Below are 14,284 nucleotides of genomic sequence, written 5' to 3'. Positions count from 1 at the left end.
CAGACCAGGCCGTCCACACCGGGCCATCAGATCCACCCATTCTGGCAACATTTCGGCGCCACCTTTGCCCATGATTGGCTCTGTGAATCCTGGCCAGCGGTGGATGCAGGCTTTCTAGAACGCTACACCGAAAAAACACGCGGTGGTATTTACACGGCTGTCTGGGCAAGATAAAACTGCCCGGCGAGGGTCGCTCTGTATAAAACACCTGCCTTGGTCCACGTCTTGTGTGTTCTCTTCTCTCCATCAAGCTTCACGTAGACCAAGTCTTCTGCGTTTCTTGTCTCATTGGTCCCTTGCACACCTCGCATCATCGACAACACCGCCCAGTATGTCGAAGGGATACTTCGAGCTGGCTGGTCGCCAGTTCCCCAGGAAGACATGGTATAGGGATCCTGCTCTAAGGAGGACATACATCTGCCTCATGTTCGTCGTCCTCACCAGTGCCACCAATGGCTACGACGGTTCCATGATGAACGGTCTTCAGTCTCTTCAGCCATGGCAGGAGCATTTCAACCATCCCAAGGGTGGCAAGATCGGGATCCTGAACGCCATCATGTCCATCGGTTCTCTGGCCGCCATCCCCTTTGTCCCCTACGCCGCCGATTACCTCGGCCGCCGCATGGCTATCTTGACCGGCTGCATCATCATGATGGTCGGTGTCGTCCTGCAATCCATCTCGGCCGGCTTTGGCATGTTCTTGGGCGCCCGGTTCCTCCTCGGTTTCGGCGTCGCCATTGCCCACGGTGCTTCGCCTCTGCTTATCACCGAGTTGGTGCACCCTCAACACCGTGCCATCTTCACCACCATCTACAACACGACCTGGTATGCCGGATCCATTGTTGCCGCCTGGTTGACCTACGGAACCGACCACATCAACAACAACTGGTCATGGCGCATCCCGACCATCGTCCAGGCAGCTCCCTCCATCATCCAGGTGGTTTTCATCTGGTTCGTCCCTGAATCGCCTCGCTGGTTCATCGCACACGGCAAGGAAGAGAAAGGTCTCAACATCCTTTTCGACGTCCATGCCAACGGCGACCGCAACGACGAGATGGTCCAGCTCGAGTTCGTTGAGATCCGCGACACCCTCACGCTCGAGAAGGAGATCGAGGGCAACCAATGGCTCGAACTCATCAAGACCAAGGGCAACCGCCGCAGACTCATCATTTTGTTGTCTGCCGGTCTCTTCTCGCAATGGTCTGGCAACGGCCTGGTCTCGTACTACATCACCAAAATCCTCACCAACATCGGCTACACGGACACGCTGACCCAGAACCTGATCAACGGCGTTCTCCAGATCTTCAACCTCCTCATCGCCGTCGGCGCCTGCTTCTTCGTCGACAAGGTCGGTCGCCGCAGGCTCTTCCTCATCTCCACCACGGGCATGTTGGTGACCTTCATCGTGTGGACCATCTGCTCGGCGCGCTACGCCATCAACGGCTCCCGAGGCGCCGCCAACGCCGTCGTCGGCATGATCTACATTTACTACTTCTGGTACAACATTGCCTGGTCCGGCATGTTGGTCGGCTACTGCGCGGAAATCCTGCCCTACAACATCCGCGCCAAGGGTCTGACCGTCATGTTCTTGATGGTCGACGTGGCGCTCTTCTTCAACCAGTACATCAACCCCATCGCTCTGGACGGCATCGGCTGGAAGTACTACATCTTCTACTGCGTGTGGCTCGGCTTCGAGCTCGCCATCGTCTACTTCTTCTACGTCGAGACCCGCAACACGCCCCTCGAGGAAATCGCCAAGCACTTCGACGGCGACCAGGCCTTGGTTGCCGGCGCCGCTGCCTCCAACAAGGGGCTCACCTTGGCCGCTGAGATGGGCTTGGACGCCACAGTCACCCAGCGCCACGAGCTCGAGGAGAAGCGAAACTCTGTGCAGGTGGAGAACGCTGCCCGTACCAAGAGCGAGCTGTAGAGTAACGTCATTTGTGTGGAATGAGAGCATGAGTGATTTTCTGCTGTTTGGACCCAGACCTGGTGTATAGATTAGATGGCAATGCAATTGTGGCTGGAAAAAAGGCTCAGCTGAGTATGGGCGGTATTGACTAGTACAATAATACAATGACATCAAATTACCTGTATCGCGCCTTGATCCATGTCGATGCATCCTCAATGCTTCATGCTTGCATCGTAGGATATGAATTGGAAGGAGATCGCGACGCAACTGATCAACTCACCTTCGCATCACGACATAAATGCTCACCCGCCCTCGCATCGCAACGCGAATGATCACACACCTTCCACATCGTCATGGCGATCAGAGGTCTTCTATCCATGCATCCTGGCATTTGAGCCGTGTGTAGGCATTCTCCATACCTCATGCTTGTGGTGTGAGGATATGAATTGGAAAGAGATCGCGACGCGAACGATCACCCGCGTTCGCATCGTCATGGTGGATCAGACGTCGTCTGGCGAGCCGTTCTGGGGTTGATTCGACGCGGCACAGATAGCCGCGCTGGGAGGCGGCTTCTTGCATCTGCAGACAGTTGATGCCCGAGCCCATGGGGAGCTCATACATTACCCCAGGATCTGCAACGCAGACCGTGTGTGGGTCGCCGCCGTAGCGGTGATAGCTGTGATCTCACTCGTGTGACATGTCCCATGTCCCATGTCCGCATTTCCCCAGGTCTGCCACCACTGTCGTAATTGTGCTCGCTAAAGAAGCATCCTCACTCGCCAACTCCCCGCACGACCATGGACCGGCCATGTGCGACGGACTCCCATGTCGGTTACCGTTGTTCCACAACTTCTGCATGGCGAAATCGCATGACGATCTGTGCCCCGAGAGTTCGCCATCGGAGGTGCCATGGGTATCTGTCTGATATTGGGTGCGTAGAGAGGAAGACTTCTGTACGTCACCTCTCGCGTCGGTGTCGGTGACATCAGGCATATGAGGCTTCTACTTGGGCTGCAGCAGAGGCTAGGCCTCTCGTGAGTCTGGTCTCGGTACCATATTGGTATGCGGCCTGGGTGGAGCATACATGTTGCGAAGTGGAAAGAGGAAAAGTCTGTCGATGCTAGAGTGACGCGGGTAGCGGGATCAAGGCGAGCAGAAAACTCACAGAGTCATGTCTGAGTCCGGCTGTTCCGAATGCGAGTCAGGTAGAGCAGAGAATCAGCCGGAGCGCAGCCTTGCGCCCGAGGCTGTCGAGGATCCCGATAAGATAAGATTGATCCACAAAATTTTGTCTGCGGATTTCTGGTAGATGTGTATGGCGTTGAACTTTGACCACCGCCACCAGAGTCGGCTCGCTTTCGTCCATCGCACCAATGCCGCCTCTCAAGAAACGCAAACTAAGCCATGGCGAGTCCTCTGACGACGAGTCCGTCGTCTCAGCAGTCCACTCCGAAGCCAGCGATGGTGGCGACGAGGTGCCAACGACAGAACCGTCAAAACCAAAGACATTTAAAGAGCTAGGAATCATAGAGTCTCTGTGTGAGGCCTGCGAATCACTCAATTACAAGACACCTACGCCCATCCAAGCCGAAGCGATCCCGCTGGCCTTACAAGGACGAGATCTTATCGGGCTGGCAGAGACCGGCAGCGGCAAGACGGCAGCGTTTGTGCTTCCAATCTTACAGGCTCTCATGGATAAGCCGCAGCAGCTGCATTCACTCATCTTGGCACCTACGAGAGAACTGGCATACCAGATCAACGATGCGGTGGTTGCGTTGGGCTCGGTGATTGCAGTTCGCTGTGCTGTTCTGGTTGGTGGAATGGATATGATTCAACAAGCGATCGCCTTGGGCAAGAAACCGCATGTTGTTGTTGCAACGCCTGGGCGGCTACTGGATCATCTCGAGAACACAAAAGGTTTCTCTCTGCGCCAACTCAAGTATCTGGTCATGGACGAGGCCGATCGACTACTGGACCTGGACTTCGGCCCCATCCTGGACAAGATCCTGAAGATCCTCCCAAGAGAAGGAAGAAAGACATATCTTTTCTCGGCCACCATGTCGAGCAAAGTCGAGTCCTTGCAACGAGCATCGTTGTCAAACCCCTTGCGGGTGGCCGTCTCTCAGGACAAATACCAGACGGTGTCAACACTGATACAATCATACCTGTTCATCCCGCACAAGCATAAAGATCTGTATCTCATCCATGTCTTGAACGAGTATGCTGGCCAGACGGGCATCATCTTCACACGAACGGTCAACGAGGCGCAACGCATATCCATCCTTCTGCGGACGCTCGGCTTCTCGGCAATTCCTATTCACGGCCAATTGTCCCAGCAAGCTCGACTGGCGGCGCTGAACAAATTTCGCGCAAAGTCTCGCAATATTTTGGTTGCTTCTGACGTGGCGTCACGGGGCCTGGATATTCCTTCAGTCGACCTCGTGATCAATTATGATCTCCCCCACGACAGCAAGACGTATATCCATCGGGTTGGGCGTACGGCGCGAGCGGGCAAAAGTGGCAAGGCTATTTCTTTTGTCACGCAGTATGACGTGGAGTTGTGGATGAGGATTGAAGGAGCGCTGGGCAAGAAGTTGAACGAGCATGAGACGGTCAAGGAGGAGGTTATGGTGCTGGCTGAGAGAGTCGGCGACGCGCAGCGGGCAGCCGTCCTGGAGATGAAGGAACTACATGAGAACCGAGGCAAGAAGGGGGCGACGCTGAGGCACAAGCGGACTGTGAAGGGCGGCGGGAAGAGAGGGCGAGACGACATGGACCAGGACGAAGGGTAGACTCGCGCGGATAGAAGTGCACGTTTACGATATATGTCCACGCTTCTAGGCAACCACAGCCGTGGGGAATCAAAAGGCCTTGGTTTGTTCTGTTCGGGCGCCTAATTGCGTACGAGGAATAGTATTCCGTACTAGAGCAGCCTCGGCGATGCAGAACGTAACTCCGGCACGAGGCTATCTTGCGCTAGATGTCAGAGGATACCACCCATTTTCGCGAGCACGAGTCTGAAAAGACTCGGGTGCCTCCCACCCCCAGAGACAGACAGTAGATCTCGCGGGATGCTAAGCATGTGGTGATGAAGGCTGTGATTCTAGAATGACGCGCGTCGGCGAATGAGAGGCGCCAATTCGGCCATTGTCGAAGTTTTCAGGATGACGTCTTCAAGGTACCGCGGCTTCATTGGTCGACGCCGCCAGGTGCGTGGCAGGGCTTGCCACAAACTACTCAACAGAAAACACCTGTTCGGTGCTTGGAAGGGCATCCGATAGCCGAGTCCGAGCGGCGAGAATCATATTTCATCTGGATCTGTGTCGCCTCTGAGATGGGCACTGCTCCACGTTAACCAGGTCCATGACCTCCACGCCCACCATGCCCATCATCGATACCACCAAGGACCTGTCGGCCCTGTTCCGACAGCAGGTCCAGGCCTCGCCCAGTGCCGTTGCCCTTGAGGACGACACGTCGACATACACCTATGCGGAGCTCGACCGGACCGTCCAGACGCTGGCCTGTCGTCTGCGAAAGCACCGAGTGGGGCGAGACAGCCTCGTGGGAGTGCTGCTGCCGCGGAGTGCCGACTACGTGATTGCATGTCTCGCAGCACTTCGCGCAGGCGGCGCCTTCCTCGTCCTTGAATTAGCGTATCCTCCCGAGCTGCTGGCAGATGTCATCGAGGATGCCAACCCGGCTGTAGTCGTCACGTACAGATCCGAGGTCGGCAAGATCAAGGACGGCGTTCCTCTCGTGGTCCTCGACGAGGAGCACCCAGACACCAACGGAGAAACGAATGGAGAAATTGACGGAGCAGCCAGCGACTCACCTCCTCTTCCCGCAGAGGATGACCTGGACAGGCTAGCCTTCGTCGCCTATTCCTCGGGAACCACAGGCAAGCCCAAGGGCATCGCCAACCCCCATCGCGCACCTGTGCTCTCGTACGATTTGCGGTTTGGGGTTCGAGACCTCCAACCAGGGGACCGCGTTGCCTGCAATGTCTTCTTCGTTTGGGAGATTCTTCGGCCACTTCTGCGAGGAGCGACCGTCGTCGCAGTGCCTGACGAGGCGAGCTACGACCCGCCCGCACTGGTCGACTTCATGTCCTCCAAGAAAATCACCGAGACTCTGATGACGCCAACTCTGTTGGCTGCGGTCCTCGCCCGGCACCCGAAGATAGGTTCACGGCTCCCCAACCTGCGCACCTTGTGGCTGAATGGCGAAGTCGTAACGACTGATTTGGCCCGTCGAGCTATGAAAGCTCTGCCCAAGGTTGCGCTGCTCAATTGCTACAGCGCCTGCGAAACCCATGAAATCGCTTGCGGTGACATTGGAAAAATGCTGGACAATGAGGCGAACTACTGTCCAGTAGGCCCGCCTCTAGACCCAGAGCACACGTACATCTTGAACGAGAGCGGCCAAAAGGTGGAGCATGGTGCTAGCGGAGAACTCTTCGTCGGTGGTCAGATGCTCGCTCGTGGTTATATCAACCGCCCCGAGACAACCGCTCAGGCATTTACACCAGATCCGTTCGATTCAACGCCAGGAGCGCGCATGTATAGGACTGGAGACGGTGCTCGGATACTGCCGTCAGGACTGCTGGAGATCACGGGTCGCGTTGGGTCCATGATCAAGCTTCGCGGGTATTCTGTCGTCCCTGGGAAGGTCGAGAGTGAGATTACCCAACACCTTGCTGTTCGGCATTGTGCTGTTGTAGCACACGGCGAGGCCCTCGAACGACAGCTTGTTGCGTACGTTGTCCGAGACAAGGAGGCTTCGGCGGATCGTCCAGCCCTGGAAGTCGATGAGATCGGTCACAGTCCTGCGGCGAGAAAGACTCTCTCACCCTACCTTGCTCACTACATGATTCCCGCTCTCTGGGTTGAAGTCGACGAGCTACCCACTCATGCCGTGTCCGGCAAGGTCGATCTCAAGCGCCTGCCACCTCCCCCCAAGCCAAAATCCCCTGTCGCCAATGGCAGCCCTGCGCCGCAGCTGAACGGGCATACTAAAGGCGACCAGGACCCCATCACGAGTGAAGCGATCGCCGAGATTTGGGCCGCGACACTCAAGATATCCCGCAGCTCGATACAGCCAGAACACAGCTTCTTCGATCTTGGTGGCCACTCATTGACCCTTGCGGACTTGTCGGCAAGAATCTCTAGAGTACTCGGGGTCAAAGTGCCCATTGCACGCCTTGTTGACCCCGCCACTCTGAATGGCCACCTGGAGACGATACGCTCCGTGAGAGACGGCCACACCGCCGAGGTGCAAGCAAATTTGCCTGACGTCCTGCGCAAAGACTCCATCCTCGATGACAACATACAGCCGTCAAACAAGACGATCATCCCTGCAAGTAAGGCCGAGACAATCCTCTTGACAGGTGTTACTGGTTTCTTGGGCCCTTTCCTCCTCAACGATCTGTTGGAGAACACATCGGCCAAAATCCTGTGTCTTGTGCGGTTCACAGATCCGTCAGAGGCCGATTTGCCCGCGGGAATCGCCAGACTGCGAAGACAATTGCTCGACCTTGGACTGTGGCACGATTCAATTATGGAACGTGTGGAAATCCTGCCTGGCAATCTGTCTCGCCCCCGACTCGGACTTTCACCCGATGCATTCGAAGCACTGGCTCGCCGTGTCGACGTTATTTTCCATGCTGCGGCCAACGTCAATCTCGTCTATCCGTATGCTGCCTTGCGCGACGCCAATGTGGGCGGGACGAGAGAAATGCTGCGTCTGGCGGCTCGTGCTGGCGCAACAGTACAATACATTTCCACAAACGGCGTACTCCCGCCCTCACAATATGGGTGGAGGGAAGAGGCCATGCTGGAAGTCGACGCAGTTCCGGAGAAACTGGCGGACGGATATGGCCAAACAAAGTGGGTGGCCGAGAAACTGGTGCAGGAAGCTGGCCGTCGCGGCATACCCGTGAAAATCCATCGACTAGGCACAATCAGCGGCCACAGTGCGACCGGCGCAAGCAACGTTTCGGATCTGCTCAATGCAATCATCGTGGAGTCGATCCGACTCGGCTACGCCCCCGATGTTGCAGGCTGGCGAGCCGAAATGACACCGGTGGATTTCGTGAGCAGAGCCATCGTCCACCTCGCCAACCAGACGCAGACCTCGCAAACCGTCTTCCATCTTGGCGATCCGGATCCCGTCTACGCTCCCTCGGTTTTCCGAGACCTGGAAGAGCTTGGATACCCCACACAACCACTCGCATGGGACGATTGGGTTGCAATGTGGAACGAGAAGCGCGGCGTCCTCAGGGGCGGAGATGGTGCCTTCACCATCGATATTCTGCGCAGTGGCATGCCGAACGTCGAATTCTTGAGGGGCGTGGTTGTCCTGGACAATGCCGTGACCAGACCATTGCGAGCAGGGGTTCAACGACCCAAGGTTGACAGTGTGCTGCTTGAGACCTACACTCGACATTGGTTTGCTCGAGGATGGCTCCTGCATCCGCCTACGCGGCAACATGCTCTCGGTGGCGCTGCAGCTCTGCCACGTAGAGGACCACTGACGGGGAAGGTGGCCGTCATCACCGGAGCTTCGTCGGGCATTGGCGCTGCAGTCGCTGCCGCTCTAGCTCGCGAAGGGGCTCATCTCGCTCTGGGTGCTCGACGCACCGACGCCCTCGAAGCCATCAAGAGAAAACTGGTGATCCGCGACGGGAAGATCATCTTCCGAAAAACGGACGTCACCGACCGACGACAGGTCGAAGAGCTGATCCATGCAGCCAACGAGGAGCTGGGTCCGGTCGACATCCTGGTGTCTTGCGCTGGCGTCATGTATTGGACGCTGATGGCCAACGCACATGTCGACGACTGGGATCGCACAGTCGATGTCAACTGCAAAGGATTGCTCCACTGTCTCGGTTCCGTGGTTCCATCCATGGTCAAGCGCGGTAGTGGGCATGTCGTGGCCATCTCGTCAGATGCTGGCCGCAAGGTCTTCCCCGGTCTGGGGGTCTACTCTGCCAGCAAATTCTTTGTGGAGGCGACGCTGCAGAGCTTGCGGCTGGAGACAGCGGGGACTGGTCTGCGTGTGACGAGCGTACAGCCTGGAAATACGCAGACCGACCTCCTGACCATGTCGACGGATACGGAGGCGGTCAAGAAGTATGGTGAGCCTTCCGGGGCTCAGATACTGGACCCGGAGGATATAGCGAACTCGATTGTGTATGCGTTGAGGCAGCCGTCGCATGTCGCTGTTAATGAGGTTTTGATCGAGCCTCGGGAGGAGCCGATATGAACAGGCTGCGAGGGCTTTTAGGCCGATATGAACAGGCCGCGAGGACTTTTGCTTTTTCAGTTGCTTTGGAGGGTTTTCGTGTATATAATACTGCCTAGGGCTTCGTCGACGTACACTTTGCAAGAGACGGAGAGGGGATCCAAGCTTGGAGACATTGTCAACAGACATACATAGCATTGCTATTGTAGCATCTTGCCCTTCTTCCGAGTGCCGGTTGTGCTCGACCACCACCAAGCTGCACTGGTACACACGACATCACACTGCCAACAAGACCTACCGATACCTACCTGTGTATGAAAATTTTGTAAGGCCGAGTTACTTCCTGTGACGACGCAAAGAGCAGTCAACTATCAATCTGTCCTCGGCTGTCGGTGTGCTTTAAGGACGGTTGGCTCAAAGTGCAAGCCTGAGGGAGGGCGAAATACGGCGGATCACATGACACTTGATGTCAAGCCGCTAGCGCAGCCTCGTTGCAAAAAGTTGGAGATTCACATCGGCCAAAATATCAAACGAAGTACAACTAGAAGACGGCCTACTGACATCCGCAGCCCACTAACTTGCGTTGCGGTCCAGGCTCTTTCTTGTTCCAATTCTGCACGGCAGCCTTTTCTGACCTCCCACGATCCATCTGAATTAGCCCTGTCGAAAGTTTGGCCTGAGACTCAGGCGAGATGCAGGCTCCCGTGGTGGTGATGAGTGAGTGAAGCCGTGCATGGCCCCTCCAGGCCTCCTCGTAGCAGTGCTGACCCTTGCTACCACACAGACACGGCGCAAGGCGAGAGACAGGTCGGCAGAAAAGCACAGATATCCAACATTACGGCTGCGAAAACGTGAGTATTTCGTTCCCCTCCATCCCACATTACACATTGTACGCACACTGACCGATACGGGCACGCAGAGTCGCCGACATCATTCGATCATGTCTCGGTCCCAAGGCCATGTTGAAGATGCTGCTCGATCCTATGGGCGGTATTGTCCTGACTAATGACGGCCACGCCATTCTGCGGGAGATTGAAGTCGCGCACCCGGCTGCGAAGAGTATGATTGAGTTGAGCAGGACGCAGGATGAGGAGGTCGGAGATGGGACCACGACGGTTATTATATTAGGTGCGCATGTCACCATTCAGATTGCACTGCCGGACTAACGTGGCACAGCCGGAGAAATCCTTGCGCAGGCACTCCCTCAGCTCGAACGAAACATCCACCCCGTCGTGATCATCCAAGCATTCAAAAAGGCCCTCGCTGACGCGCTGGCAATCGTGGAAGAGATATCAATACCCGTGGACACGTCAAGTGACAAGGCCATGATCTCGCTGATTGAATCGTCCATTGGCACCAAGACCATCTCGAGACACTCGGAGCTTTACTGCGCACTTGCGCTCAAAGCAGTCCGCACGGTCTCACAGGACCAATCCGCCGTCTCGAATGCCCCGCAAACCAACGGCGCCAAATCGCCCCAGCCAGCGCCCTCGAAGCCCGTCGAAATCGACATCAAACGCTACGCCCGGGTGGAGAAGATTCCTGGTGGAGAAATCGAAGACTCGCGGGTCCTCGACGGAGTCATGCTTAACAAGGACATCACACACGCGTCCATGCGCCGGAGGATAGAGAACCCCCGCATCGTCTTGCTAGATTGCACGCTCGAGTACAAGAAAGGCGAGTCCCAGACCAACGTGGAGATCACGGACGAAGATTCGTGGAACAAGATCTTGCAGATCGAGGAGGAGCAAGTCAAGAAGATGTGCGACGCCATCCTGGCGGTGAAGCCGGATCTGGTCATCACGGAAAAGGGCGTCAGCGACCTGGCGCAGCACTATCTGCAAAAGGCGAACGTCACGGCGTTGAGACGGGTACGAAAGACGGACAACAACCGTATCGCAAGGGCCGTGGGCGCGACCATTGTCAACCGCGTCGACGATCTCGTCGATTCAGACGTGGGGACTGGCTGCGGCTTGTTCGAGATTGAAAAGATCGGCGACGAGTATTTCACGTTCCTCACAAAGTGCAAGAATCCCAAGGCGTGCACCATCCTCCTCCGTGGCCCGTCAAAGGATATCCTCAACGAAGTCGAGCGCAATCTGCAGGATGCGATGTCCGTGGCGAGGAATGTCATGTTCCATCCCCGTCTGTCCCCTGGTGGCGGTGCTACCGAGATGGCGGTCTCGGTGCGGCTGGCCCAGAAGTCCAAGTCCGTCGAGGGAGTCATGCAGTGGCCATACCGCGCCGTCGCCGAGGCCATGGAAGTCATCCCCCGCACGCTGATTCAGAACGCCGGCGCCTCACCGATCCGGATATTGACTCAATTGCGGGCGAAACAGGCGGAGGGGAAGTCCAGCTTTGGCGTGGACGGCGACACCGGTGCGGTGGTCGACATGAAGGATTATGGTGTGTGGGAGCCGCAGGCCGTGAAGATGCAGAGTATCAAGACGGCGGTGGAGAGTGCTTGTTTGCTGTTAAGAGTCGATGACATTTGTGGGGCGAAGAGCGCGAAACAGGTCGGTGGGAGCGGACTGGCTGGAGGGGGAGGGGAAGATTAGAGTCACGACAGGCAATATTGATGGTCATGCATGAGTCAATGAGCCCTCCGAAACACGGAAGCGAGTGACGGTATGATGCAGCGATTGCAGTGATGTTTGAACATGACCGTCCGTGAAGACGAAGACGGGACAAGGATATGAATGACTTGGCCGGTTGGTGCGTGCATCATCGCCGCTGCGAAGCGAAAGGGCAGTCACGGTATGTACTGCACTGCACTGCACGACTGAATTCAGCCTTCGAAACTGAATATCTGACCGTGACATTGATCAGGTACTGGAGATGACTTAACGCCGCCCGCCTTCACGTCCTGCCTGTCCCCAGCTTGTTACTTTCTAGCCTTCCCGTCCATGACTCAAGTCCCCCAGGTTTGACTCGATTGATCGATGTCACGTATGGGAAGGAATTCACGCAGAGAAGGCACTCAGAACCGGCGGCCAAGGGCGATCGATCGGTCCGCGTCACTGTGCTCTGGGAAAGTATAAGTATAGGTTTCTGTCCCTGCTTCCTTCCTTCCTCCCTCCTCTCATGTCTTCCTGGCTTTGGTTTTCTTCTTCTCGATGTTCTTCATCTGTTCGCAACGGCATGGTGTTTCTTTCCTGGGTCTGATATATATCTACACATCTTTACCTGTTTCCTCTGTGGAGAGGGCCGTGGAGGTCGACCCCGAAGTCTCGGCGTTTCAGGCGTCGTGCTCGGTTTGTTGATCATTGATTTGGGCCTTCGAATACGAATTACGCTACAAGCGACAGGCGGATCATCGACCACGCAACAAATGACGGATCATCATCGAACAAATGATGGACCATCGATCATGCATTTGTAGGATACAAGCAACTCAGGCAGCGCCACGCGTCCGTTCGCGAGCGCTGCACGCGAACAATGCACGCTAGGCTTTCGGCTTTCTGTCTCTCGAGCATACGATCAGCTGACGAGGAAGCTCAGGCCAGAGTACAGGACCGACTGCTCGTCGACGGAGCTACGGATCTCGGACAACGGGTCACTCGCGTCGAGGCCGTCAAGCTCAGAGGTCGCGGCCCGTGAGGCACCGTGTGGCCGAGAAAGCTCTCCACATATCGTGGTCCTTGCACCCACAGCTCTCTCTCATCGAGATCATCAACTGTATACTGTATATGGATGGACACATCCGACGAGCCGGGCCGTCGGTTCAAACACGTCAAGCCGCGAAAGGAAGAACGGCACAGTTGTCGGCGCATGTCTATCATGCCTTGCGCTACATGTGTTGAAAGACCAGTACGGAATACGGATTCTCAGACGGGCGAACATTTTGATTTGGATATGCGCAATAGTCGATACAGGGACGCTGTGTCGCTGCCATGGTGAAACATGATGGCATCAACACCAGAGCGAGCGGTTTACATGGATTCGCGAAATATGGGGCATTGCATGCCCACCAAGAAGATTGCCAGCATGCCCAGCATGGATCCAACCGCGCCGACCGCCGACCACCGGTACCGCGCTTTACCTCCATACACCTCGTTGGTTCAGCATGCTGATGGGTCGAAGCAGCACCCCGAAAGAGTCTTCTGATATGCCCCTACAGGACTGCTCTCAAAAGACATCGGCTTCGACCACAAGGGCGCTATCGTGCTCACTGCTGTCCTGTCTCGCCGCATATGAATACAACAAGGGACGAGGATCTAGAGGGATATACCAGAATATATTTGACCAGGACACGGAATCATCAGAGAAGTTTCCTATCCTCACCGGGAACGAGATTATGGATGAGATGGTTCTGTGTCTGCAGTTCAATGAAGCAACTTGATTGATGAAGCCATTCGACTGGGCTTCAGCCCGACAGACGCGACCAGGCCTTGCTCGAACTGATCGCCGGTGCGCCTTCGGACTATCGGAGAATTCTGGCAGCATGCGAGGACACTGGAATGCAGGCTCTAAACTCCCTTTGGCCGTACGCAGATCCCGGACGATATGCAACAACCCGTCGCCTTCGGATCCAACACAACGGCGGAGTCACTGCCGGAGTGCGAAAAGCCTTCGACAGTGCCTCGCAAAGGTGCGCATACCTCATACTTGAGCCACGATTGAATCGTCCTCTACGCAAGTTCTGGCCCCCCTCTGCTTGGAGGCGGTACCGGATGACTACGGAGGGTCTCCCACGAGTCCTGGACGTGTCGACTGGCTCGATCCCAATGGCAACCTTCAATTTCTCAATCCGAATGACTGCTTCTCCTGTCGCAACCGTCGTACCCGAGCTGAGCTTCAGCGGCAGAGCCCCGGCCCTATGGGGATGAAGCCGTGCTAATCCAGATCAAAGGTGACGAGGATGCTCGAAGTGAGTTAGTGCCCTTTCGAACCCGTTCTTGACTGACTGTTTCCTTGAGCGTGTGAAATGCACGGCTGGCAAAGAAAATCCTTGAATACATCTCGGTCCCTGGTGTGGGTCGCGGAGGTGAGTATCTCCAGTCGTAGCTGGTTCGTAACTAACGGTGTCATCCTATCCCAAGGATGTTGCGTCTATCAGTCCCAGGAGTTGTCTATCTCCACGAGATCGAGTGTTAGTTCCTGTCCCCTCGCAACGTGTCGTAATCTGCT

The 14,284-nt window shown here is 56.1% G+C and overlaps 4 protein-coding genes across 4 annotated transcripts; all 4 read left to right on the top strand.

Moving 5' to 3' along the window:
- Window positions 1-331: 331 nt before the first annotated feature.
- Window positions 332-1,930, top strand: A1O7_07891 (uncharacterized protein; the record flags this gene model as incomplete). Its single annotated transcript, XM_007761887.1, has 1 exon — window positions 332-1,930. The coding sequence occupies one exon, from the start codon at window positions 332-334 to the stop codon at window positions 1,928-1,930; it is 1,599 nt and encodes a 532-aa protein (XP_007760077.1).
- A 1,355-nt stretch (window positions 1,931-3,285) lies between these two features.
- A1O7_07890 (ATP-dependent rRNA helicase RRP3) lies at window positions 3,286-4,704 on the top strand (the record flags this gene model as incomplete). Its single annotated transcript, XM_007761886.1, has 1 exon — window positions 3,286-4,704. The coding sequence occupies one exon, from the start codon at window positions 3,286-3,288 to the stop codon at window positions 4,702-4,704; it is 1,419 nt and encodes a 472-aa protein (XP_007760076.1).
- A 589-nt stretch (window positions 4,705-5,293) lies between these two features.
- A1O7_07889 (uncharacterized protein) lies at window positions 5,294-9,175 on the top strand (the record flags this gene model as incomplete). Its single annotated transcript, XM_007761885.1, has 1 exon — window positions 5,294-9,175. One exon carries the CDS (start codon window positions 5,294-5,296, stop codon window positions 9,173-9,175), a length of 3,882 nt encoding a protein of 1,293 aa, XP_007760075.1.
- A 671-nt stretch (window positions 9,176-9,846) lies between these two features.
- On the top strand, window positions 9,847-11,712 carry A1O7_07888 (T-complex protein 1 subunit gamma; the record flags this gene model as incomplete). Its single annotated transcript, XM_007761884.1, has 4 exons — window positions 9,847-9,871; window positions 9,939-10,005; window positions 10,074-10,282; window positions 10,331-11,712. 4 exons carry the CDS (start codon window positions 9,847-9,849, stop codon window positions 11,710-11,712), a joined length of 1,683 nt encoding a protein of 560 aa, XP_007760074.1.
- Window positions 11,713-14,284: the final 2,572 nt, after the last annotated feature.

The sequence above is a fragment of the Cladophialophora yegresii genome (assembly GCF_000585515.1).
Source record: "Cladophialophora yegresii CBS 114405 chromosome Unknown aczIN-supercont1.5, whole genome shotgun sequence".
Taxonomy (NCBI): Eukaryota; Fungi; Ascomycota; class Eurotiomycetes; order Chaetothyriales; family Herpotrichiellaceae; genus Cladophialophora; species Cladophialophora yegresii.
Note: the sequence above shows the minus strand (reverse complement) of the source record. Positions and strands in the feature narration are given on the sequence as shown.